Source organism: Solanum stenotomum, chromosome 6 (genome assembly GCF_019186545.1).
Source record: "Solanum stenotomum isolate F172 chromosome 6, ASM1918654v1, whole genome shotgun sequence".
Lineage (NCBI taxonomy): Eukaryota > Viridiplantae > Streptophyta > Magnoliopsida > Solanales > Solanaceae > Solanum > Solanum stenotomum.
The window spans coordinates 813577-836972 of record NC_064287.1 but is presented as its reverse complement, the minus strand read 5'-3'; the positions used below and the strand labels follow the sequence as shown (position 1 = coordinate 836972).

Genomic DNA, 23396 nt, shown 5'->3' with positions numbered 1-23396 from the left:
AAGTGTTGAACAAATTGAATTGTAAATTCTTTTTCCATTTCTTCTTACATTTTCAAGCATTACAACAACCATAGTAAAATGTGGGGTAACCAAATTATCAACTTCATCAAAGCTATGGTTCTAACTCTTATATTTATTTGAAATTTGTCAACTTATTACTTGTAGAACTATGTTAACAATTCATATAATGATTGCCCGAGTAAAATAATATTTTTCAACATTGAATTAATAAAATCTTATTTAAAACTAATAATTGAAAAAGAAATAGAATAAATCATTTATATATAAAAAAAAATATTAAATAATACTTTGCATTTAAAAATGTAAGAAAAATAAATTTTAAATAAATGCATGTGAAGTTTATTTAGATTGTAGGCCTCTAATTAAGATTTCGTTTTAGGCCTCCGATTACGTTGAGCGCCCCTGGACACACTTAAACTTAACTAGGGTCCTATTATCCCCGTAAACTTATTTAAAATGGAGTAAATACACTACAAAAGTTGACATGGCATAGAGAGTGTGCACACTCTCTTGAAGGCAAGTGATGAGTGCACAAATTGGCCATGTGTCATTTTTTGATTGGTAACTTTATAATTAGTTAGTACACATATTTATTGATAATAAAACTTATATATATTTAATTATTTTTATTTCTTTCTTTGTAAAATATTTATTTTAATTTCTTTTCACTTTAAATTTTTTTTAATTAATTTATTATCTTTTCACTTTTAATTATTTTTAAAAAATTATGTCTAATTTTAAAAATAATAATTTAAAAGTCTCCTTTAATTTTAACGTTTTAAATTTTTGTGTTTTATTTGATTTTCTTCACTTATTTTGATATCTGTTCAAAATTAACTTATTTTAAATACAAGAAATTTGAAATAAAATCAAAACGAAAGACAAAGAAAATAAAATCAATAGAAAAATAAAAGAGAAAAAACAATGAATGGAGGTAAAAAAGTTCGATACAAGGTAAAAAAAAATGTATTAACTTAATTTAAATACAAGATAAAAAAAATAAAAAAATAAAATAAAAAAAAATAAAAAAATAAAATAAAAAAAATAAAAAAAATATAAAAAAAAAATATATATATACACACGTGGCGGGCGAGTGTGTACAAACACAATCCACTTGGGTGGTTGAAAGTACACATCAGCACAAAAGGTGCACAAAAATACGAAAAAAATGAGTTCAGGGGGGTAATAGAATCGTAGTTTAAGTTTGGTGTGTCTCTGAGATTTCGATCATAGTCTAGGGTGTACTTATGCCTTATATCTATTTTTATGATTGGTGTAATGATATTTCTCAAATAGTACTAATTGTAATACTTTTTTTCTTCATTATTGGTGATTAATACCTTTCTCAAATAGAAATCATAGTATTTTTTTTATATATATAATATAGGTTATTTAATAAAATTTATTTGTAAAATAATTGAAAGTTTTACTTTTACTTTTTTTTTAGTAATAAAATTATAAAATTTAATAAACATGAGACTACGCCCCGTAGATCCATAAGACTTACGCCTTGTGTCTCGGGAATTACGTCTCGCCCCGTACTGCATAAAAACATCTCGTCTCACGCCCCCGCCTTTTAAAACACTGCCTCAAAGAATTGAAGGCATTCTTACAAAGCCAATTTGAAAATATAATTAATTCAAATTGAAGTGAACTAGACAAATTAAGAAGAAGAAAGTAAGTGCAAATTTAATTGCATTAAGAAAACTTCAATTAATACTAACAATAAATACATAATTATTTATAGTTATATAAATTATCCCTCCGTTTTCTTTTACTTGTCACTTATTTCTAAAATAGTTTTTCATTTTTACTTGTCACTTTTGAAATATCAAGAAAAAACAATATTTTTTCCCCATATTTCACCCTCAGTATTAAATACGTATTTTTCAAATCATTTTCTAAGACATCATTTAATTGGAGATAGTTTGATAAAATACTTATACCAATAATTATTTTTTTAATGGATGTGTCAAATCAACTGTGACAAGTAAAAGTGAACTGAGGGAGTACCATTATAATTTTGAGGCATTATTTTTCAGGAGCCTAACGCCATTGGTTCGGTGGCTTTAGGGTTGAGCCCCCCTGCTTGGAACACTTAAACAAAAAGAGTGCAAATGTCACTACTGATCGTTTGCAGAAGACATTATTTGTCCTAACCTGTTCATAAAAAACAATGACCATTTTTTTGGTTCCTGTATAACTTAGTTCCAAGGTTGCTGTGCCAGCAACGTATTCTATTAACTGTTATGTGATATACTAAATTGAAAAGTATTTGCTAAATAGAGAAGTTATCATAAAGCTTGCATCTCGAGGTTGGTTTGTTCGGAGTTATTTGTTGAGGAAGGTACAGTGTCGCTTGCAGCAGCATTCATCTCCTGAATAGGGGGAGGATTGACAATTGTCATCGGCAGGGCAGAATTATCTGACAGACGATTCTTCATCTCTCTATGCTCCTGGCACAAGGCACACCAGTGCAAGCAGCAATGTGCTAGGCAAGGGTCACAGGGGGAATTCTGCAACATTTCGAAAGTTGTATACAACCATAAGGTACAATCTGATAAAGAACACATGCAATATTAACCATAAAAAATGAAGACTAAGTCCCATTCTAATGTCTTTTTTGTACATCAGGACCAGTTTGTGTGCACCTTAACTAATCCATCGGGTACATGTTACCTCCACCAGCATAGATGTTGAGTAACTCTTTTCGACAAGACTTAAAGACATATAGATGATAAAATCACCTAGCGATTATTTGCGTCTACTAAGATTTGAACACACTGGTCTCCTATGGTTCATTCGAGTTTCTTTCACTGCTATGACAAACTTAATTGACAAGTCTCACTCTCATCTCCCAGCAGTTAACTTTAGGGCAACCACATAGATGACAGAGGCAACATTGCATTTTACAAAAAAAGCACGTGAAGTTTTTTTATTGAAAAAAAAAAGGGAAATATGTGCACTAAATATCCCGCATTCATGCGGGGGGGGGGGACACCTTAAGAAGGTATGATGTAGGCAGCCTACCCTGAAACAACCATCAACCATCAGGCTAATTCCATAGCTTGAACCAATGGAGACAACTTTATCGTTGCTCCGAAGCTCCTCTCCCAAAAATATTAATAATTAAAAATATGAAAAGCACGCCGACTTCAGCTAATGATGAAAATGTACTCCATCGTTTTGTTACCCTTTATTCTTTTGGTTACAGTAACATCAGAAAGACACTTTCTTGCAAGTAGAATGTTTAAGATGATCACCGTCCTATAGATGATGAGAAGTCTAAGCTAACAACTTTTTAAACCGTTACGAATTGCAGGACTTTCAAGAAGAACGTGAATATAATTGATCAAGGACAAAGGATTTGATCCTTATTATGCATAAATAAAACACATAAACATAAAAAGATGATGTTACCTTGAGATGATACTTCTTCTGCAGCGACTGCCGGAAAAGACCAGTATATATTCCACACATCCACCAACCAAATAGTAAGCCTTCACCAATGAGGAAGGATGTACCTGGATCAATACCATGACATACAGCTGTTGCAGCTGCAAGAGCAATGCCACCCTCAACAAAAATGGCATGACAAACACAAGGGGTAGTCCAAGGAGTATCATCTCTCAGGCTCTCGACATTACGCCCAAACAAGACACACGGGCAGAAAAGTCCTGTCCAGCCTACAGAGGTAAGATATAAAAACCACAGGTGTTAAAAGAAGAATCAACATGGAACGGTTCTTTACTTTTTTTGAAATAAGGAGGTTCTTTACTTTTTTTGAAATAGTAAGGAGGTTCTTTACTGAGATGGAAGGATCCCAAAAATCGAACCAGAGTAATAAAAACTTAACATCGTGATAGACGTTGGTTTTTTCACAAATTGAATAAGGACCGAATATTTGTTGATTATCAATATACTTGATGTCCAGAGGGCTTATTCTTCCAGCACGTACAATTTTGGATAGATCTTTCTATTCTCTCTTGCAGAATACTAAACCGCAACCAAAGACTAATCTATTTCCCCTCATAGGTGTTAGAAACATGAGATGCCGGTTACACAATATTTTTATCACCTCCCATTGGTTTTGGCAGAAACTTGTTATTTGACCAAGACTGTAATGACCAAATCTCTTCACTAGGTTAGTCTGAAGATCAAAAGAGGTCTAAATGGTAACAGAGAGACTAAAGGTTTCATTTTCTATGCAAAAACTACAAGATACTATTCTCGTAGTTGAAGTGCTTTGTGCCACAACAGGATAAGGGTTAACAAAATTACGAAAATGACAAAGAGCAATATTAAATTTGTAATTTAGATAAGCAGACGTCAGTCCCTTTTACATAATGTATATAAATGATCACTTAATTAGCTTATCCTATACTTCCAAAATGATAGTGTGAATAAAGATAGCTTCTTTCATTAAAAAAAGGTGAAAGAGAAAAATGGAACGGTTTTGTTAAGTTTTTGGTGTGCTGTTTTCAAGCACACTGGTAGCATATAGATAATGAGGAACATATGCAAGTGATTACAAGCATTATCTACATAATGTAAAAAAGAACACTTACAGCTATCTTTGTCCTCTGCACATCCAAAAATTCCACTTGTCCAAGGCTCATCTGCAGGAGGCTCAAAACTTTCAGGTAAAACTTGTCCACATTCGTTGCACTTGTGAACGACTAGCTGCTCAATTAGACATGAAATTTGTAATAGAAGAAAAGTTAGAGAACAACCAAATCTAGTACAAAAGTAACACCAATCAAGAACATACTAATATCTGACAGATATATTGGAGGAATCAAAGTAATATACTTTTTGGCAATTTCAATTAATAAAGTTCGCTAAACGCTACACCATGTAATGACTGACAAATAAAAGTTCCTACAAAGGAAATGTTTGATTGCATTCTTCAAGAACTTCATTTGGTTAAACATGTGACTGCTTGCAGCATAATCTTGGCATTTATACACTCTTTATAGAATAGTTGTCGTCAGTGTGCAGTGATACATTTCAGAACAAGCCCTTGATTATATGTTTCTTATGACAATATCTATTCAGTATTTTTATATTGTTTGTAGGATAGTTGTTAGTGTGCAATGATGCATTTAGAAACAAGCCCTTGACTAAATGTTTCTTATGACAATATCAATAAAGTGAGTGAGTCAGATCTGTGTCTTATAATTCAACAATAAATATAGTGATTCTTGTGCGCTACATACTATCCTTGATAATCTTCAATTTATTTTGTAGCATCAACTCCAAGACAGGACCACATTCGACCTAGATGATAACAAACTTGCTTTCCCCCAGTTCAGCTATTGTTTTTGCCTGCGTCTTCAGTAAAGCCAGTGAAGGATTAAAACAAAATTCTGTGAATTTTATAGGTCTGTGTCTGTCTTAGCTTGGAGACTTGGAGTTCAGCAACTGCCAATGCGAAGAAGAACTTAAAATGTTCTGATGATGATGATGATGCTTATCTTAATATTGGAGATGATGGATAATGAATTTACTGCGAAGGCTTTTAAGTTTACTTCTCATTATTATTTCTTACTGTTATATTGTTCTGTACTAGCTTCAGTACTATCAACAGTACCTTGTTAGATTGATATTTTTGACATATCTTCTAGTTATTGAGGTACAAGCAATCGTTGGTGATATGCAACTATGCTACTACTCAATAGAGATCATTAAACCTGCAGAATAAGGATTTTAGTATGCTATACCCTACTGTTTCACCAAACTGATCCAAAACTAGTTTATGACAAATATGCATCAGTCTTGAATTTCTGCAGCTTGGTGTTAATGAAAAAGGGATTCTCATCAATCTTCCAAGGGCACTCTTATGCTCGGCATTAAGGTCCTATAAGGGTGGACCTTACAATTTTGACAGGTATTCCCTAGCCGGCTTATCCATCTTAGGGCAGCCCAGATAGAATTGTAACAAGAGTCAAACTATACTCTCACCTAAACACACTTAACTTTGGAGTTCGGAGATTTGATGGCTTCTAGTGACCAAGAGGATCTAATTAACATACCAATTAGGAAATGTGCAAGTTTTTGTCTATCAAGAGATCAAGAAGCAAATATTCACACTTCATTTTTTATAACCATAGTGATTGAGCTAGCTTGCGCACATCTCAGCTAATCAGGCTATACCCGACCTCATGGTTCTCAACGCATTCATTGAACAATACTCTATACCCTTGGGTGCGATATCCATACATTTTTTTCACACAGTGTAATCGGAAATATTGCTAATTTACAAGAATTGGAAAGATTTCATTTTTTAAGACCTTTATACCATTAGCCTAGAAGATAAACTGACTAGAACAATTAATTCAAAAACATTAATTCCACACCCGTCAGCAATCAGAGACAGAACTAATAAAAACATTATTGGAATTTGAACTTGTACTTATTTAAGGGGAACCAAAAATAAAAACTAATACCTCAAAACCCCATAAATTATTCAAGTTTTATCAGTTCACTACTTAAATTATGGGGTGTTGTTGTTAACCCCGTGAACTATACATTTTCTATCTACAAACCCCTGCAGTGCCAAGTGGCATGGAGAGTGGTCTCACCGTCTTTGTAGCGTGAGGAAGCTAGACAATAGGCCAAAAAGGCATCCATGTGGCAATTTTTTATTTTTTATATTTTAGCTTTCTTCTTTTCTTATTCAGTTTTTCTTCTTCAAATATCTACATCTTTTGTTAATAACATTAGATTAACTAAAAACCATAACCTTGAAATAATGTAGTAGTAAAAAAGAATAATCAGAAAAAGAAATCTTGTTAAAAATCATGAAAGAATTTTATCATAACAATAAACTCAATTAAAAAAGATAACTCTAAAATATACAATATATTAAAAAGTTAACAAAAAAATTAAAATTGTACACTAAAGCGTAAAACAATATTTTCCTTATTTGTTATTTCTTCTTGACTTATCTAAATTGAGTAATTTCTTTTTCTTCTTCTTCAATATCTAATAAAAGAAATTTCTAATAGCAAATTCAATTGAAAACTCATATCATTAAACTAGAAGCAAAAAAAATAAATAAGTCAATACTAGTAAACCTAATTGCAAATTATGATAAAATTTACTCAATAATAATAAACCCTACTGAAAGTTTGAATATTAGAACAGTACTCTTTAGCTGCCGCTACCTTTTGGGTGTGCACAGGGTAAAACCCGCGCTCTTATGCAAGAGGTAACCCGCACTAGGCAAGCCCAATGCGATGAGCTCGACCCAGAAGGCAAACCCCTTGCTTTCGTTGGCAAGGAGTTTCGAACTTGAGAACTCCAAGATTAAAGTCCCAAGCCCAAACCACTGGCCACCTCGAAATAAATGTTGTGCAAGTTTGTGGATTATGTCTTTCTAACTAAGTATACCAGAAATAGAGAAAAAAACAAATAAGTAGTAAAAAAGAAAATGGAAATCCAAAAAACAGAATAAAAAAGAATGGAAATCCCACAAGAATGCTCTTTTTGGCCTATTTTCTAGCTCTCACACATTACAAAGAGAATGAGGCCACTTCAAGTATTACACTGAATAGTTTAGGGGGATTTTGAGGTATTCACTCGAAAAAAGAAATACTAGAGTGTCATGATAGGAATTTGAACTTGTACTTATATAAGGGGATTCGACGGCTCATATAACAATCAAATTTTATAGTTATCCTTTTTCGGATACTCTAATTTTTAGACGAGGAGAATTCAATTAAATCGCCTTCCCTCTTTACTTACACAACCCCAATCTACTACTCTCATGTTATGAATCAGCCTCAGCCCAACGTCACTACCTACTCGGATGTCACACAACTAATTATTGGGCCGAGAAGAAGCAACATAACTGGAAGGCTATCACGAAGGTTGATTTGGGACCCAGCCTCGGCCCAATAATTAGTTGTGTGACATCCGAGTAAGTAGTGACATTGGGCCGAAGCTGATTCATAACATCTCACCAGCACAGGTATTGGGCGAAACACAAAACAACAACAACACAGTAATTCCACATGCTGAGTCTGAAGAATGTAGGGTATACCAGACCTTACATCTATCTATGTAGGATAGAGAGATTGTTTCCAATGGATCCTCGTCTCAAAATAAACGTATCCAACACAGAAAATATTGGGTAAAACACATGATCTTATAATCACACCTATTAGGAAATGTACAAAGTTTCTGTCTAGCAACAAATCAAGAAGCAAACATCCCTACACTTTCTCACACAGATTAATCCCAAATACTTCTAAATCCTAAAAAGATCCAATTTTTAACACTCATACACAATAATCCAATAAGATAAATTGAACTAGGATATTTCATCCCACACCCATCAGCAATCACAGGCAGATCTAGCAAAAAAAAAAACATAAAAGCAAATGCAACCCCACAACCCCATTACAAAAAAGTTCAAATCTTGAATTCGCCTCTACGAAAACAAATTAAAAACAGATCAGAGAGATAAAAACCTGAGGGACATGAATAGGCTGGTTCAGCTCTCCAGGCTTAATGTCTTCTTCAAGAGGTGCTTGGTCTTTTGTTAATTTTACATACTTTGACTGAATTCCCCCTTCTTCCATTTGAATCTGCTAACAAACAATTAATCAACAAATCAAAATCATTAACAACAACAAAAAACAGGAAATCAAGTAAAATTTGTTTAGAAAACTTGAGAATTGTTCATCGTACGTTGTTGTAATCGACCGGAAATTTATGAACTGAGAGTGTCGCCGGTCAAATGGGGTACTCAATGTAGTAACTGCTTATATAGACATGTTGAGCATTTATTACAACGAGGAAATCGCAGATTGCCACCGAGAACTGAGGGCTTTTGTTTCGTTTTTAAGTATAAAGGGGGGTTTAAGCTATACTTCGTACGGCATCCATGATCCATCACGAGTTGTTTGGTACGCGGGATAAGGTGATATATTTTAAAATTAAGTTTGAAAATATATTTATATTGGGTTTAACTAATGGTATAAATAGCGTTACATTAATTTTGAATTAATTTAATCAATGTATCAAGCGCGCCTCTTAAGTTTTATGTACTGTACTGTATTATATACTCTCCTAGTTTTAATTAGTTTGTCTTTATTTATGTACGACATTCATGATCTATCCCGAGTTGTTTGGTATGCGGGATAAAGTGATATATTTCAAAATTAAGTTTAACTAACGGTATAAATGATGTTATATCGTTGATTAAATGTAGTATGAATATGATTTTAAACTTAATCATGAGATATTTCACTTTTATCTCATTTAATTTGAGATTATTTATTTCACTTTCTGAATGAGATAAATTAATTTAGACATTATGATCTCGGGAAGATAATTTTGAAATAATTTAATCTCGCCTCTTAAGTTTTATGTACTGTACTATATTATATACTCCTTTCTCGTTTTGATTAGTTTATCTTTATTTGATCGAATTCGATATTTAAAAAAATAAAGAGATTTTTTATCTTGTTACGTATGATGTAGTAAAATAGATTTTAATCTTGTGATTATAAACATATCATATAAGATGCTAAAAAATAAGAGTTATCAAATCAAGAAAAGGATATTTTTTAAGAAATAGATTAAAAAAGAAAGTATCACAAACAAATTGAAATAATTAAATAAATATATTATATTAATACCATTAAAGGGTATCTTATCATAATTCATAAGTAGTTGTAATTAGTTCATTCCATTTTATGTAACAAACTTTCTTTGTTAATCAATCCCAATAATTACACATTTCTATTTTCGAAGAAGGGTTATATTTAGTTATTTACCTTGAAAATAAGCTATATTTGTCATTTGTTATACTTTCTCAATAAATATATCTTTATCGTCATACTTCAAAGCTATACTTAACTCTTACCATTAAAACTCTATTTTCAGCTTTAAAAAGTCATGTGCCATGTCCTTATTGAACCAAAAAAATTATGGTTTGTTTGGATTGACTTTTGGCTTATGACTTATAAGCCAAAAGCCATAAGTTAAGATTTCTAACTTATGGCTTTTGGCTTATTTTTGTTATTTTGGCTTTAAAATAAGTGCTTATAAACACTTTTTAACGGTACCCAAACACTTCAAAATTGCTTAAAAACTATTTTAACTTAAAATCACCTAAAATAAGTCAATCCAAACGGGCTCTTAGTCTCGTCTCTAGTCCTAAATCAACCCCGCCTACTTTTCTACCCATACCCAAAACGCTCTCATTTCACTCTCAATATCAATATCGTACCATGCCCACCCCTACTTGCAACTATTACTTCCTTTTTTTCCTACTGAAAAATATGCTTTTACTGTGCTATGGAATATATTTACAAGAAAACAGTTTTTAAATGGAAATACATTTCAATGATGGACCAAATTAGGACAATTGATTTGCGGCTCTGCCCACGAAGCAGATTCGAGATTTGAAATTTATGGGTCACTTTATTGAGCTCAAGTTAACATACAATAATAACTGAATTCACAATCATTTATATAAATTCAATAATGTTTTAAAAATACATATACAAGATCCGGGCAAAAACTATTGAGTTCACGTGTTACCTTGCGGCTCTGCCCCACGAAGCATAAATCGACATGGCATAGATGTTTAGTATTTTGTGCAGGAAGAATAAAATGCATTCCCAGTTACACATTTAAAAGTGACAGTCCCTTATGCACATAATATGATTTAACATATCTTCATTACTGTCTGTCGATATCTAGAGGACCAAGCAAACTTACAGTTTGTGTTCAAGTATGTAATGTTGTAGTACATTTCTAAGACTACATGCTCTTACATCTCAGCAGTAAACGATTTTCCACAACCACAAGTTTGCGTAGCATTTGGATTTTTGAAAGAGAAGCCCCCGCCTATCAATGCATCACTGTAGTCCAGTTGCATTCCGAAGATGAAGAGAAGGCTTTTTGGATCACAAACTGCAAGAAAGAGTCGATGCAACAAAAATTTCTTAAATAAATGTCAATAATCAGTGGAAAAGAAAACAGACACAAGTAGCTAGCACGCATAGCATACAAATATAAGAGCAAAATAGTACTGGTTTCTTGTATGGACCCAACACTATAAGCTTTAACTACTTCATGAGTAAAAAGAAGCCGCACAAATTGGCAAGGCGAACTTACTGAATCAAGGGTATTATAATTTGTCTCACAGTGAACTTCCATCTGAAAGTGAACTAAATTATCTAAGTAGATAGGTATAGCATGAGACTGCTAGGCCTTAGCAGCATACAAGAGCTAAATATAGGTAATTTTTTATACCGCAAGCAGCATCAGATAATCAATCAAGTAACTCGACATAGCACACAAGTTTCGAGGTATGAAGCATAGATAGATCCCTGAAAGTAAAAATTCGATGGAAAAGAAAGGGCAGCCCAGTGCACTAAGCTCCCGTTATGCACAGGTCCGATGAAAATCTCAATGGAGATGTGAAGTGAAACTCTGTAAATTGTTTATATGGCAAAGTTATACTTCATTTGAGCAGTGATCTCCCCTCTCTATTTCCCCACAAGACTGTTAAAACCTGTAAACTCTTTGCACTTTAATTTACATGGAGGTCATCACATTAAATTGCTAATGCATCTATCACCTCTTTTATCTATCAGACCAACTAATCACTCAACCATACTTCCTTTTACTTATCTTATTGTCTTCTCATCAAATGAACACGACTAACTTATCACATCAACTACAGTGAAGGTTGAGTATCATGATTAACACAAGTATGGTTGTTTTACTGAATTTATCTTCTTCCATGCTAAGGAGTTAAGGGTTTGCAGAAGGACACAGATCAAACGGAAATTAACTGCAAATTTGCTCTAACTTTGGTGTGAAAAGATATTCATTCTCTGGCAAAAGAAACCAAGACTGTCATGTTAGAAAATGAGAAATTAAATTCACACATACCAATAACAAATCCATTGTACTCAATGATTGAATCGTCTGGTCTAGCATTTTCTCGCTTTTCAAACTCCATCGTGTATGACATTCCCGAGCATCCCCCTTGTTTAACGCCAATTCTAAGACACAAGTCCTCATTCCGATCATTCCTCATTTTATTCAAGTGCATTAATGCATTGTCAGTTAAGGAAATTGCAGGTGCTACTCCTCCAGATGCAGGTGCTGCTGCATATATTAGAACCAAAGCAACTTATCAGAACCAAAAGAGATCGCCTGTAATAATGTCAATGTCATGCTTTAACTATTACTTCAGCCTAACTAAAGATGGCACGGTTTGTTTCTTGAAAGTCACTTTTACTATTTTTCACTCTGACAAAAGAAAGTGATTTAGTTATTCTAGATAAACTAAGTTAGAGTTCAAAAAATCATATTTAAAGTTTTATGGCTCATAACAATTTGCCTATAATTATGGAAGACATAAAACCCTGAAAGAAAATTACAATTAAAATGCATCCCCTTTGTTAAAGTAAGAGCAAGTAATGATTTGGACAGAAGTAGGATTTCGTTCAACTCTCGTAAAATGTAAACATAATGTTTGAATATTTCTCATATACTCCCTCCGTTCCTATTTATATGTCACCATTTTAGATTTCACAAGAAATTATGTAAGTTTACCATTGTAACCTTATTTAGTTTCTCTTGAAGTCAAGTTTTCAATAAATGAACATAAATTAGTTTATTTTGATTAATTAAATTGGCCAATGAATATGAATTAATCATTTAGTTTTCCTATGTTGGTTAAATTCTTACTTTCAAGGCTAATAACTCACAAGGGTAAAATAGGAAGAATAGTGTTATTTATGTATTGGTTTTGTGAAATGACAAGTATTAAGGACCATCCATTTTTAGTAAGGACGACATATAAATAGGAACGAAGGGAGTAACTTGTAAGGCTTTGAAGTAAAGCACTCAAACTTACTTGAGTAAGCTATGGTACTCAAATTCGGACAATCGAGAGAACTTTTGATTCAACCATCTCAGTCTACTTGAATCCTTCACACTCTTCCGTTTGGAATATACCAAAATGTTTCACACCATTCCACAAATAAATTTTGTTCTATACAACTTTGGTAACTTCCAAAATTTCAAAATCATTGTTCACATGTTGTGATGTTTTTCCTATCAAGTTCGCCATTCAATATCTGTTTTATATTTTCTTTCACTATCATACTAGAATTTTATGAAAATGAAATTAACACCATAAACTCCACATTTAGCCCGACATCATACAGATATAGAGGTACAGGATGAAATGCAACAACAATAACAACGCTTCAATCCCAAACATACACTAGGATGAATATAAATTATTTCTTTACAGGAGAAGCATGGATATAATTCACAAAATATCAGTCTAAGCTAAACTTCATAGATAAAAAGGATTACTCTTCTTTCTTCAACTTTTATTCAATCGCTTAGAAGTTGGCTAATCTGACAGGAGTATATGGAACTTCGTCAAGGTAACTTAATGATTACTTCCCTCATTAGTTCATTGATATTATTCTAGTCTAGTTCAAGCAAGTAAGATAACTTCAAAGATCAGAGCCTTTTGAGCAAGATTTGGTGTTGATGAAGGAGAAATTAGTAAATATGCACTACTTTGAAATGACATCTGGCAGAAAAAGAACAAAGCAACGAAAGAATCTTAACTCTAGAATAGCTACTGCATATTTAATTGGTTTTGCCTTCATGAAGTTAGCTAAATTGTTTTCTCTACATTTTGGTAGGGTATCCCAACTTAAGCCATATTTATATCAATAATACCATCATTTATACAAACTTTGAGTTTATTTCTTTTTCAGTTTTGTAATGTAGAAATGAGTCAAAAAGCTATAAGTTTTATAGTCGTAATCCAGGAATATTTACAAAGGTTATGTTGTGTCAAAAGAGGCTGCAGTATTTATTACAAGATCATTTGACAAATGAGAATGTTCTATTCAGGCCCTACTCCCACATCCCGAAAAATTTCGATGTTATTATTAGACTGTTCATTTTCCCTGCTGTTAAAGTTAAGTGCCCTAAAAAGCACCACATGATTTTCTTTCAATGAATGAAAGGTACAAAGCCAGTAAAGTCATCCTTGCTTTAAGCACAGAAGAGATAATCAGACCAATACAAGCCCTGAGGCCCTTGACCTCCTTTATGATGGTTTTAGTGAAACATTCTGCTACCAGCCGTTTCTTATCAACTTGCTCATCACTTCATCGACCCAAAATCCAAATTTCTTATTTTAGAATTGAGGTAACAGAAAAACCAATTAAATTCAAGCAAGGTGATCAAAGCTGATCAATTTCTTCCCAATGGCACTTAACCTTCTTTAAACAGCTTCTTATCTTAAATGATGGAAAGTGAAAAAGAAAGCACATCGTTTGAATCTTCCTGATACGCGTTTCTGAAGTGATACATTCAAACTCTCCTAAGCATGTGCTACGGTATTCAAAAAGTTTGGTTAATCTGGAAACAGGTAATAGACCTTCCTCAAAGGATGGTTAAATCAATTTTTGTGCTTCTTTTCTTTTATATTCAATTTTCATCTATATATTTTTATATTTTAAATTTTCAATTTTTGATCTATTTCTAAATGTTATGCAAAAATTAGTGTTCCTCACCTCGAAAAATATCAAAAGCAAATCTCATATTCTAGTGTCTCACAGAGAAGTTTGACGTGGACAACTCAAAAATCAGCCAAATAGTCTCTCCTGAATTCCAGACTATTTACAGGCACAGATTCACGTTAAAATGTCCAAACACTATCAAACCTAGATTCTTGTTTGTTATCTTTCCAAAAGGATAATGTTTCTGTTAGCTAGTAACCATGTACAGTCACATCTAGGAAAATACTTTCACAAATGACCTCTAAAGCAAGAAAAAAACTAATGTCATCCAATTTCAGCTATTCCAGTATATTACTGTCAGGACAAAGTCTTAAACCCAAGTTTTTCACACAACAACTATCATTTCCAAGGCTTATTTTGGGACAAAACAGACAGTTCAAGGGTGAGATGTTATTCCAATAGAAATTTACAATGTATTCGCTACTAGAAGCATGACGAGAAATTGCAACAGACCTTGCTCAGCTGCTCTTCATAGCTTACAAAAATTCTCTTCCTTCTTCCTTCAAGCATAATCAATCAAAGAACTACAGTCTACAGCTTATATCCTTCGTATTTACTGTAATCAATAAATCAACTACTCCTCAAACCCAAGATAGCCTATACAAATTTCCTATATCATTCACTATTCGGATGATTTACCATAATTTAACTAATTTTAACTAATTCAACTCTAACCATAAATACACCACAAATCTCCTCCTTTATCCTTCAAATTGACTACTAAACGCAAATAAATAGTGAAGACAGGGGCGGAGCTAAAGCCTAGCATAAAGGTTCTGCCAGAGTTCAAACCTTTTTTTCTTCCCAAAAATTCATTACAACAACATCAACACACTCAGTGAATAAAACTATTATTATTAAACATGTGCAAAATATTAGTTTAGAACTCAGTAATTTAATAAAACTAGAATCCCAAACCCATAAACTTCAATCTTCACTCTTAGTGAAGGTACTCAAAATATCAATAATCTCCATTATTCTTCACTACAATTCTCCTCTCCACTCTTCTTCGCTACGAGAAAATAGCTAGAAACACCTCTATTCATAAAAACTCAAAACTTACTTTAACTAGAAATTAGAATACCTATTCATGTATAATTTTATCTACAATTCTAATTCAAACATGAATTAAACAAACTAACAAATATCAAATCCTAATCAATTCTGGTTTCCTTCACTTCATTGAATCAAAATTCAAGTATATAAAAGATTACCTTCAAGTGTAGCAGATCGAATAGACAATGTTTTTTTGCGATTAAAAAACGAAGGCGAAGATCTAAAAGACAGTGAAGAAGACGATTGACGCAAAACGCTTGAAATTGTTGAATTTTTCGAAGGGCGGTATAGAGAAGATGAACATCGAAGAGTTGCAGAGAACGCCATTGTTACCTGCAAATCACACAAATGATTTTTTTTATTTTCAGTTTATAATTTATTTATCGCTCATTCACAGTTCAAACGTGGTAGTTGAATTATGATATTTTTGTCAAATATTTTTTTGAGGTCTACAATGTGTGTAAGGAGGAGATATTGTATAAAAAATAAGCATTTAAATAAAAATTTTATTATTTAACAATAAGATATTTTTTAAATATGTTTTCCAAATTTGTTAAAATTTTAGAAAAATATATTTTAACCTAAAAATAAGAAAAATAATTTTTATAGTATAAATAGGTAAAACAAATGTGTTCTTAGGTTTCTAACACACCCTATCTTCACCAGACTTAGTCGACTCGACCTCATTAGTCATCCACACCCCTCACTCACGTCGGTCCCCATCTCAACCTCCTATAGTATTTAAAATTATTATAAATATTTTTACTTAGAAAAAAATTAAATAAAAAATTAACTTATTTTATTTCAAAAAATATTTTTCTTCCCACCGAACACACACTCTTTTTCTTTTGGTATTTAGACATAACCAAAGGGCCCTACTTTTTTTCTTCTATTTCTTTTTATAACCATATTTCTTCTTGATAACCAACACAACACCCCAAAATCCCCTTCTCCTTCCCCTTTTTCTGTCAACTTCTCTACACCAATATTAACCAATTCATTTCTTGCCCTTTTTTTTCATATAAATTAAACTTTAGAATTATTTCTAAATTATTTGGCTTGCAATGGAAGATCGGAAAGAGGTAAAAAAAATAAATAAAATAAGTCTATATTTTGTTATATTTTATATTCTTTACTCTTTATCCACCTCAAGTTTTGCTTGTTATTGCTTTTTTTTTTGGTAGGAATTTAGAGTTGGAACTTTCTTTATTGTTTTATCTACCTTTCTCTAGAGAAATATTTACACAATGGATTATTTGTATCAAATCAAATAATTTCACCGTAATAATAATGTGAAATTGTATCACTTAACTGTAGTTATGACATAAATGTTTATATAAACACGTGATTTTATATTTATTGTCTTGATATTAACATAAGAATTGAATCGATTTTTCACCATTTATATTTTGTATGTGCACAAAAATAATTGAATTCGTATATACTAATGTAATTTTTCATCGATCCTCTTGTACCTCCTAGCTCCGCGCCTCCGCCATAGCTCTATTAATTCTTTAATTAGGTTTCTTTCCAACTTTTGTTTTTCTTTTCTTCACTTATCTTTTTCCTAATTATTCAAGAATTTTATCTATTTGGTGAATTTAAATCTTCTAGAGTATTTGTATGTGTAATTTTCTAATTATTCAAGAATTTTTTTCCCGACATAGCAGAACGGAGTTAAATAAGGTTAAAAAGGTTCAGTGAAAAATTACATTATTTATATATAATTAAAATTAATTTTAATATATTTATAGTAAACATTGAATCCTCAACTTAACTTTTTCGTGTGTTTACTTATTTAGTATTGCATCTCTTCTTCTTGGGTTGTCTGAAAAAGTTATGGGTGTCATGACTATAATTTCCTATTTCTTTTCTTCCATCTAAATCTATTTTTTAAAAAAATAAGTTTTTTGTGGCTCACGTTTAGTCAAATTTAGACTTTGAATTGTAAAGCTAAATCAACACAAAAATTTGAAAATGCAAATGTCAATAGAATTGAAGGAAAAATATATATGTACTAGCTGTTCCAGCTGGACCATTTACAATGCACATATTTTTTAAAAATTATTTTCTTGTAATTAATTAATAAGTTTATTAGTGATGTGATAAGCTAAAGATTAATGGAGTAATATATATGACTTGCTCTATATCACTTGGTGTGATAAATTTGAATACTTAAGTTAGACCTTCTGAAAAATATTGTTTTCAAGTTATTTCTAAAAACGTCAAATAATATTGAATACTTTTTTATTTTTTTAAAACCTCAAATATTTTGAAATAGTAAAGGGTAAATAACTTAAACACAATATTCTGAAGAATTTGAATACTTTTTTTTCAGTAAAACATTTGTTTCTTCTTTACCTCTTCTTAAGATCTCTCACATTTTTACTCTTTCGGTGATTTAAACCTACAATCTCAGGATCGGAGGTGAAGGTACTACAACAAAATAAAAGATTTTGCGGCAATTATTTATCGTAATAATATAATATGAGTATTTCTAATGAGCACTTTATATAAATGTCGCTAAAAGCTATAGCAACACTCTGATGGATGTAATAACAATAACTCAAATACAGCTAATTAACAGTTTTTGCCGTAACAAATTAATGCCACTAAAAGTAAAATCTATTATCGATAAATATCTCTGTTTGTTATAGCAAGGATACTTACCATCCGAGCAACTCCTCTGATCGAAAGAATAATTTTGTTAACATGCATTTGATTGACCATAAATTTTGTCAATTTTTTTAGCAGAAGGCAGCACCATGGCTATCAGTGCCACAATTTGGGGATTGGGATCAAAAAGGAGCATTACCAGACTACTCAATGGATTTCTCAAAAATAAGAGAGAATAGGAAACAAAACAAGTCAAGAGCTAGTCTTGGAAATGAGGAAGAATTCAATTCCATCTCAACAACAAGTAATAATAATGTGAATACAAGCCATTCAACCCAAAGCAATGATCAAACTTACCATCAAAAACACTCTCCAACTCATGTAAGATTTTGTGACATCAATTAATTCATTTATATATCCTTGTTTTTTGCTTAATTAGTCTTGTGTAGCCTCTTTTTTGGTTTGAGTATTGATATAGTTATTGGAAGATATGTTGCTCGAACTCTGCGAAAATATGGTAAGTATATCTGTGAATCTTCAAAAGTAGTAGACTTGACTTTCGGGGGATGGACACGAATACAACAACATTTTGTTGTGTCCAAGCAACATAGACTAGCACTTCCTTCGTCTCAAATTATCTATCGTGATTCTCTTTTACACATAACTTTGAAAAACATTAATAATGAGAAGTTATTAATTAGCTAAGCATTGAACAATCATAACATCACTCATAATTGAAGTGTTTGTAGTCTTCAAGAACAATAACTATTAAGGATAAAATGGAAAAAATAATAATTTATCTTGAACTTTGAAAATAATAAATAATTTGAGATAATATTTTAAAAAATTAATCACGATAGATAATTTGAGACGGAGAAAGTGATTTTGCCAACGATTATAAATTGGTTGGCAAAATTTACCAGACCTTAAGCCTACGGCTTAATTTTCGTTGGTATTAGTAACTCAATTTACCAACCGAACTTGATCGATTTACAGAACGGATATTTTAGTTGGTACGTACTTATTAATTAGGCCTTTTTTGTAGTGTACTTTGTTTGGCACTATTCTTTATTAGTTTTCCGATAAAATGATAGATTTCTATATTTTCTTAACGAGAAGTTTTTATAACCACATATGACACAAGTATTACTACGTGTTTAAAATTATAAGTCTTAAATCTTTTATGTTTATATTAAAAGGTTTCTTTTATTTTATTAGATTTTATGCCAAGTCAAACTATGATACAATAAAGTGAAACGAAAGGAATGGTTGTTCTTTTAGTTAATTTAGCAGGACTCAATGTGACATTAAGTACATGGATGAGACAAATAGTTGGCAACTCTTTATGAAGAGTGGCAAAAAGTATTTAGAGGGATACATGTGATTGGTTTGTATCTTGCTATTATATTTTTCCTGCTCCGAGAATCTCTTGAGTTGAGAGTCTTTCAGAAATAATGATTCTACCCAACAAAGGTAGGAATAAGGTCTAAGGGAAGATCTAGGGGGCCGGATCCTCCTAGTTAAAAGTCTGAATTCGTCATCCGATTAAAGTTTATGTGCATCTTATTCAAAAGTTTTTGTACATTTTATTCAATCTTGATCCACTCGTGAAATTATACTGTTTTTGTTGTGATTTAGTGGCTCCTCTCAAAATGATTTTGATCATGTGGCCATTGCATAAGTACAATATCACATGATATCTGTATACACACAAGTTGTGTTGCAAGAAAGTGATGTTTGCAATGCCTTATTGGGTAAGCAACTTCTCTTGTCCAGAAAAATTGTTTGAGCAAGTGTTGTAATTTTAGCAAGGCACATTCAATTACATTGCTATTACTTAAGTTAGGTAGTATCTGACTTGTGAAAAATTGTGGTTCTATCAGCACAGTGTGTTTGGTTGGATGGAAAATGTTTTTCATCATAAAAATAAGTCAAATATTTATTTATTTTTTTGTGTTCGATAAGTTGGTAAATATTTTATTTCAAAAATATTTGTATATGATTTAGATAAATATTATGTGAGATGGAGATCAGGGGTAGGTGGGGTGGTGGAGATGGGTGTTACGGGGTGAAAGTGAATATGAGGTGTGTTGGAGGTGGTGGTGAGGACACAATTAATATGGAATGTCACTAGTGAAACTTGTTTTGATTACTTCTTCCACTAGAAAAACAATTTTCTAATATTTAAGAAACTTGTTTTTTGGTTTTGTTGTGCTATTTGCACTTCTGATGATTGGTTCCAACCATCTCTAACCTTATTGAATGGATTACGAAGAGGTTAGTTAAAAAGTTCAGATTTTCAATTGGTTTGATCGGTTTCACGTACAGGATGAACAACTTATATAAAGGACATCCGCCTCCTCTAGTTCTGACGTGTCCTTCTGATCTAGATTATTAGTCGAGCAAGTGAGTTTCAGATAACAATGTATATACAAAAGAAAATAAAGAAGATAAGCATATTAGGATTGAAGACTATATATGCTTAATGCTATTTATGTTTCACTTAATTGAGTTGTTGCTTCTTCATGGTGAAAATTTGCACCTATTTTTTTGTGTTTTTGTTTTTTACAATCATTTTATNCTCTAGTTCTGATGTGTCCTTCTGATCTAGATTATAAGTCGAGCAAGTGAGTTTCAGATAAAAATGTATCTCTAGTTCTGATATGTCCTTCTGATCTAGATTATAAGTCGAGCAAGTGAGTTTCAGATAAAAATGTATATACAAAAGAAAATAAAGAAGATAAGCATATTATGATTGAAGACTATATATGCTTAATGCTATTTATGTTTCACTTAATTGAGTTGTTGCTTCTTCATGGTGAAAATTTGCACCTATTTTTTTGTTTTATTTGTTTTTTACAATCATTTTATTTCTATTTTTTTCTTTTTTGACAGACAAGGAAAAACATTTTCAGTTGCTTCAATTGTTGTGTGAAAGCTTGAAGATTCTTGTGATTGGTTATGATGTTCTAATGTAATGATAAATGTACCAATATATTTATATAAGTTGATCTCATTCCCATTTTTTGAAGTTGTTAGAAATAGTAAATTAATATTCTTGTTTTTTTTTTTCACATTTTGATGATCAACAACAATTGTTTGTTAAGAAATCGAGTGTTGATGATTGCTTCTTATTGTCCGGAGCTTCATCCTACATTTTATTGTTTGATAACGATGATATTCATGTCAAATTTGGATGTATTTGACTATTTCATCGAATATTTATCACAGATTGGATATTTTGTGCGAATGAAATTTGATCCATGACCTTTTGGTTAGATGGTGAGTCAAAAATAATATTTCCTCTGTCCCTAATTACTTGTCCAATTTTTCTTTTTACTTGTCTTTTTTAACAAATTAAGAAAGGACAATTTTTTTTTACCTATTATTTCCTCAATTAATTACTTTGAAAAATGTATAACTTCTTGAAACTCTTAAATTTTTAATTCATCTACTTTATAATTAATAGGGGTAAAATGGTAAACTCACTCAATCATTATTTTCTTAATAGGTGTGTCAATTCAAAAGTGGACAAGTAATTAGAGACAGAGAATAAGTAAATAAATTTATTAGCTAGTTTAGATGATTTTGTAGAGATGATTATTGATATAATTAATAAGTAATGCGCAATATGTAAAAATGTATGTTGAGATGGCCGAGTTGGTCTAAGGCGCCAGATTAAGGTTCTGGTCCGAAAGGGCGTGGGTTCAAATCCCACTCTCAACATTTGTTTTATCATATGTAAGAAAAAATCAAAATCGATGATTATCATAAATATTTTATTTTGATACATAATATATTTTTATACTCGACTTTTGATCATAAATAAGAAAATCACTTATTTTCAAGAAAACATTCTCCTCTATAAATACCAAACACACACTAATGATGATTATCATAGATATTTTAATATTTTATTTTGATCTATAATATATTTCTTTTATACATAGTGTTTGAGTATGACTATTATAATTTTATAGAAAAGTAATTTTACAGAGAATGCATCATTATAACGAATGTCATTACTATTACAAGTAAATGTTATTATATAGAAGTAATAACATGAAAAATCAATTCCGGAGAAAATCAAACGACTATTATAACAAGATTGTTTATAATTAAAAAGATCACATCAACTCATCTAAAGCAGAAAGAGAAGTGTGTTGTGCCTTTGGTGCACACAAAAAACACACATATGACCACTTCTACTTGCTCTCTCTATACTTTGGTCTGTGTATTCCTTGTTCTTTTTGTTTTGTTATCTTTTTTCTCTTTTGCAACAGAAACAATAATACATAACATATTAAGTAGAGTATAATTTTATAATTGGCGTTTGAAGAAGGTAATGTGTACTCATATATTATTATTATCCAAAAAATTTAAAGGTACATAGATTGTTTATGATAAATTATCGACTTCTGTCAGATATAATTAATGTCATGGAATTTTAAGAGCATAAATGAATGCCTAGACCTTATATATATATATATATATATATATATATATATTCAAATTCACGTGAATGCATGAGTTTTTATTGAGTTAAATTGAAGTATTGATGATTCTATAATTTTATACTCCTTTCGTTTCAATTTATTTGTTTGGTTTTAACTTGATACGAAATTTAAGAAAAAAAAAACTTTTAAATCATGTGATTTTAAAGTAAAAATATGTAGAATGTATCAAAATGTCATTAATTAATTTTGTGATCTTAGACATGTCATATGAAAAATTAGAATTAAAAAGTTATAATCAAAAGATTTATAAGCCAACTATAAAAAAAGTAAGACAAATAAATTGAAACGAAACGAGTATCTCATCTCTATAGGAAAGAAAAAGATTGAGATGGGGGATGTGTTTGGTTTCCAATTTTCTCATGTTTGGTTGGGTTAAATGTTTTCCAAATCAACTCATTTTCCTCAAATTTAAGGAAAATGACTTCCCTTCAAAACTTAAGGAAAACATTTTTCAAACCTCTCTTCCAACTTTCAATTAAAAAAAAAATTGTTGAAAAAATCAATTTATTTTGTCCCTACCCTCAAACCAGCACCCCAACCAACCCCCCCCCCCCCCCCCCCCCCCCCCCCCCCCCCCCCCCCCCCCCCCCCTCCACAA

General features: G+C 31.5%; 3 protein-coding genes and 1 non-coding gene across 7 annotated transcripts; 2 read left to right on the top strand and 2 right to left on the bottom strand.

Moving 5' to 3' along the window:
• Positions 1 to 2161: 2161 nt before the first annotated feature.
• LOC125867483 (cell number regulator 6-like) lies at positions 2162 to 8850 on the bottom strand. 2 transcript variants are annotated; one of them, XM_049547998.1, is made up of 5 exons: positions 8719 to 8850; positions 8499 to 8615; positions 4590 to 4704; positions 3442 to 3707; positions 2162 to 2537 (listed from the first exon to the last, which is right to left on the bottom strand). In XM_049547998.1, exons 2-5 carry the CDS (start codon positions 8607 to 8609, stop codon positions 2316 to 2318), a joined length of 714 nt encoding a protein of 237 aa, XP_049403955.1. In that variant the 5' UTR covers positions 8610 to 8615; positions 8719 to 8850; the 3' UTR covers positions 2162 to 2315. The 2 variants fall into 2 exon arrangements, with proteins under 2 accessions (XP_049403955.1, XP_049403956.1); XM_049547999.1 differs by having other exon boundaries at positions 8499 to 8618; positions 8719 to 8844.
• Positions 8851 to 10504: 1654 nt separating this feature from the next.
• Positions 10505 to 16095, bottom strand: LOC125868300 (iron-sulfur assembly protein IscA, chloroplastic). 2 transcript variants are annotated; one of them, XM_049548941.1, is made up of 3 exons: positions 15824 to 16095; positions 11941 to 12159; positions 10505 to 10953 (listed from the first exon to the last, which is right to left on the bottom strand). In XM_049548941.1, the coding sequence occupies exons 1-3, from the start codon at positions 15990 to 15992 to the stop codon at positions 10811 to 10813; spliced, it is 531 nt and encodes a 176-aa protein (XP_049404898.1). In that variant the 5' UTR covers positions 15993 to 16095; the 3' UTR covers positions 10505 to 10810. The 2 variants fall into 2 exon arrangements, with proteins under 2 accessions (XP_049404898.1, XP_049404899.1); XM_049548942.1 differs by having other exon boundaries at positions 11941 to 12156; positions 15824 to 16037.
• Positions 16096 to 16581: 486 nt separating this feature from the next.
• LOC125867733 (uncharacterized) lies at positions 16582 to 21448 on the top strand. Of its 2 annotated transcripts, none has more exons than XM_049548303.1 (3): positions 16582 to 16747; positions 18420 to 18662; positions 21177 to 21448. In XM_049548303.1, exons 1-3 carry the CDS (start codon positions 16730 to 16732, stop codon positions 21222 to 21224), a joined length of 309 nt encoding a protein of 102 aa, XP_049404260.1. In that variant the 5' UTR covers positions 16582 to 16729; the 3' UTR covers positions 21225 to 21448. The 2 variants fall into 2 exon arrangements, with proteins under 2 accessions (XP_049404260.1, XP_049404259.1); XM_049548302.1 differs by having other exon boundaries at positions 18417 to 18662.
• Positions 21449 to 21926: 478 nt separating this feature from the next.
• Positions 21927 to 22007, top strand: TRNAL-AAG (transfer RNA leucine (anticodon AAG)). The gene has a single exon. It is a non-coding gene; the product is annotated as a tRNA-Leu (tRNA).
• The last annotated feature ends 1389 nt before the right edge of the window (positions 22008 to 23396 follow it).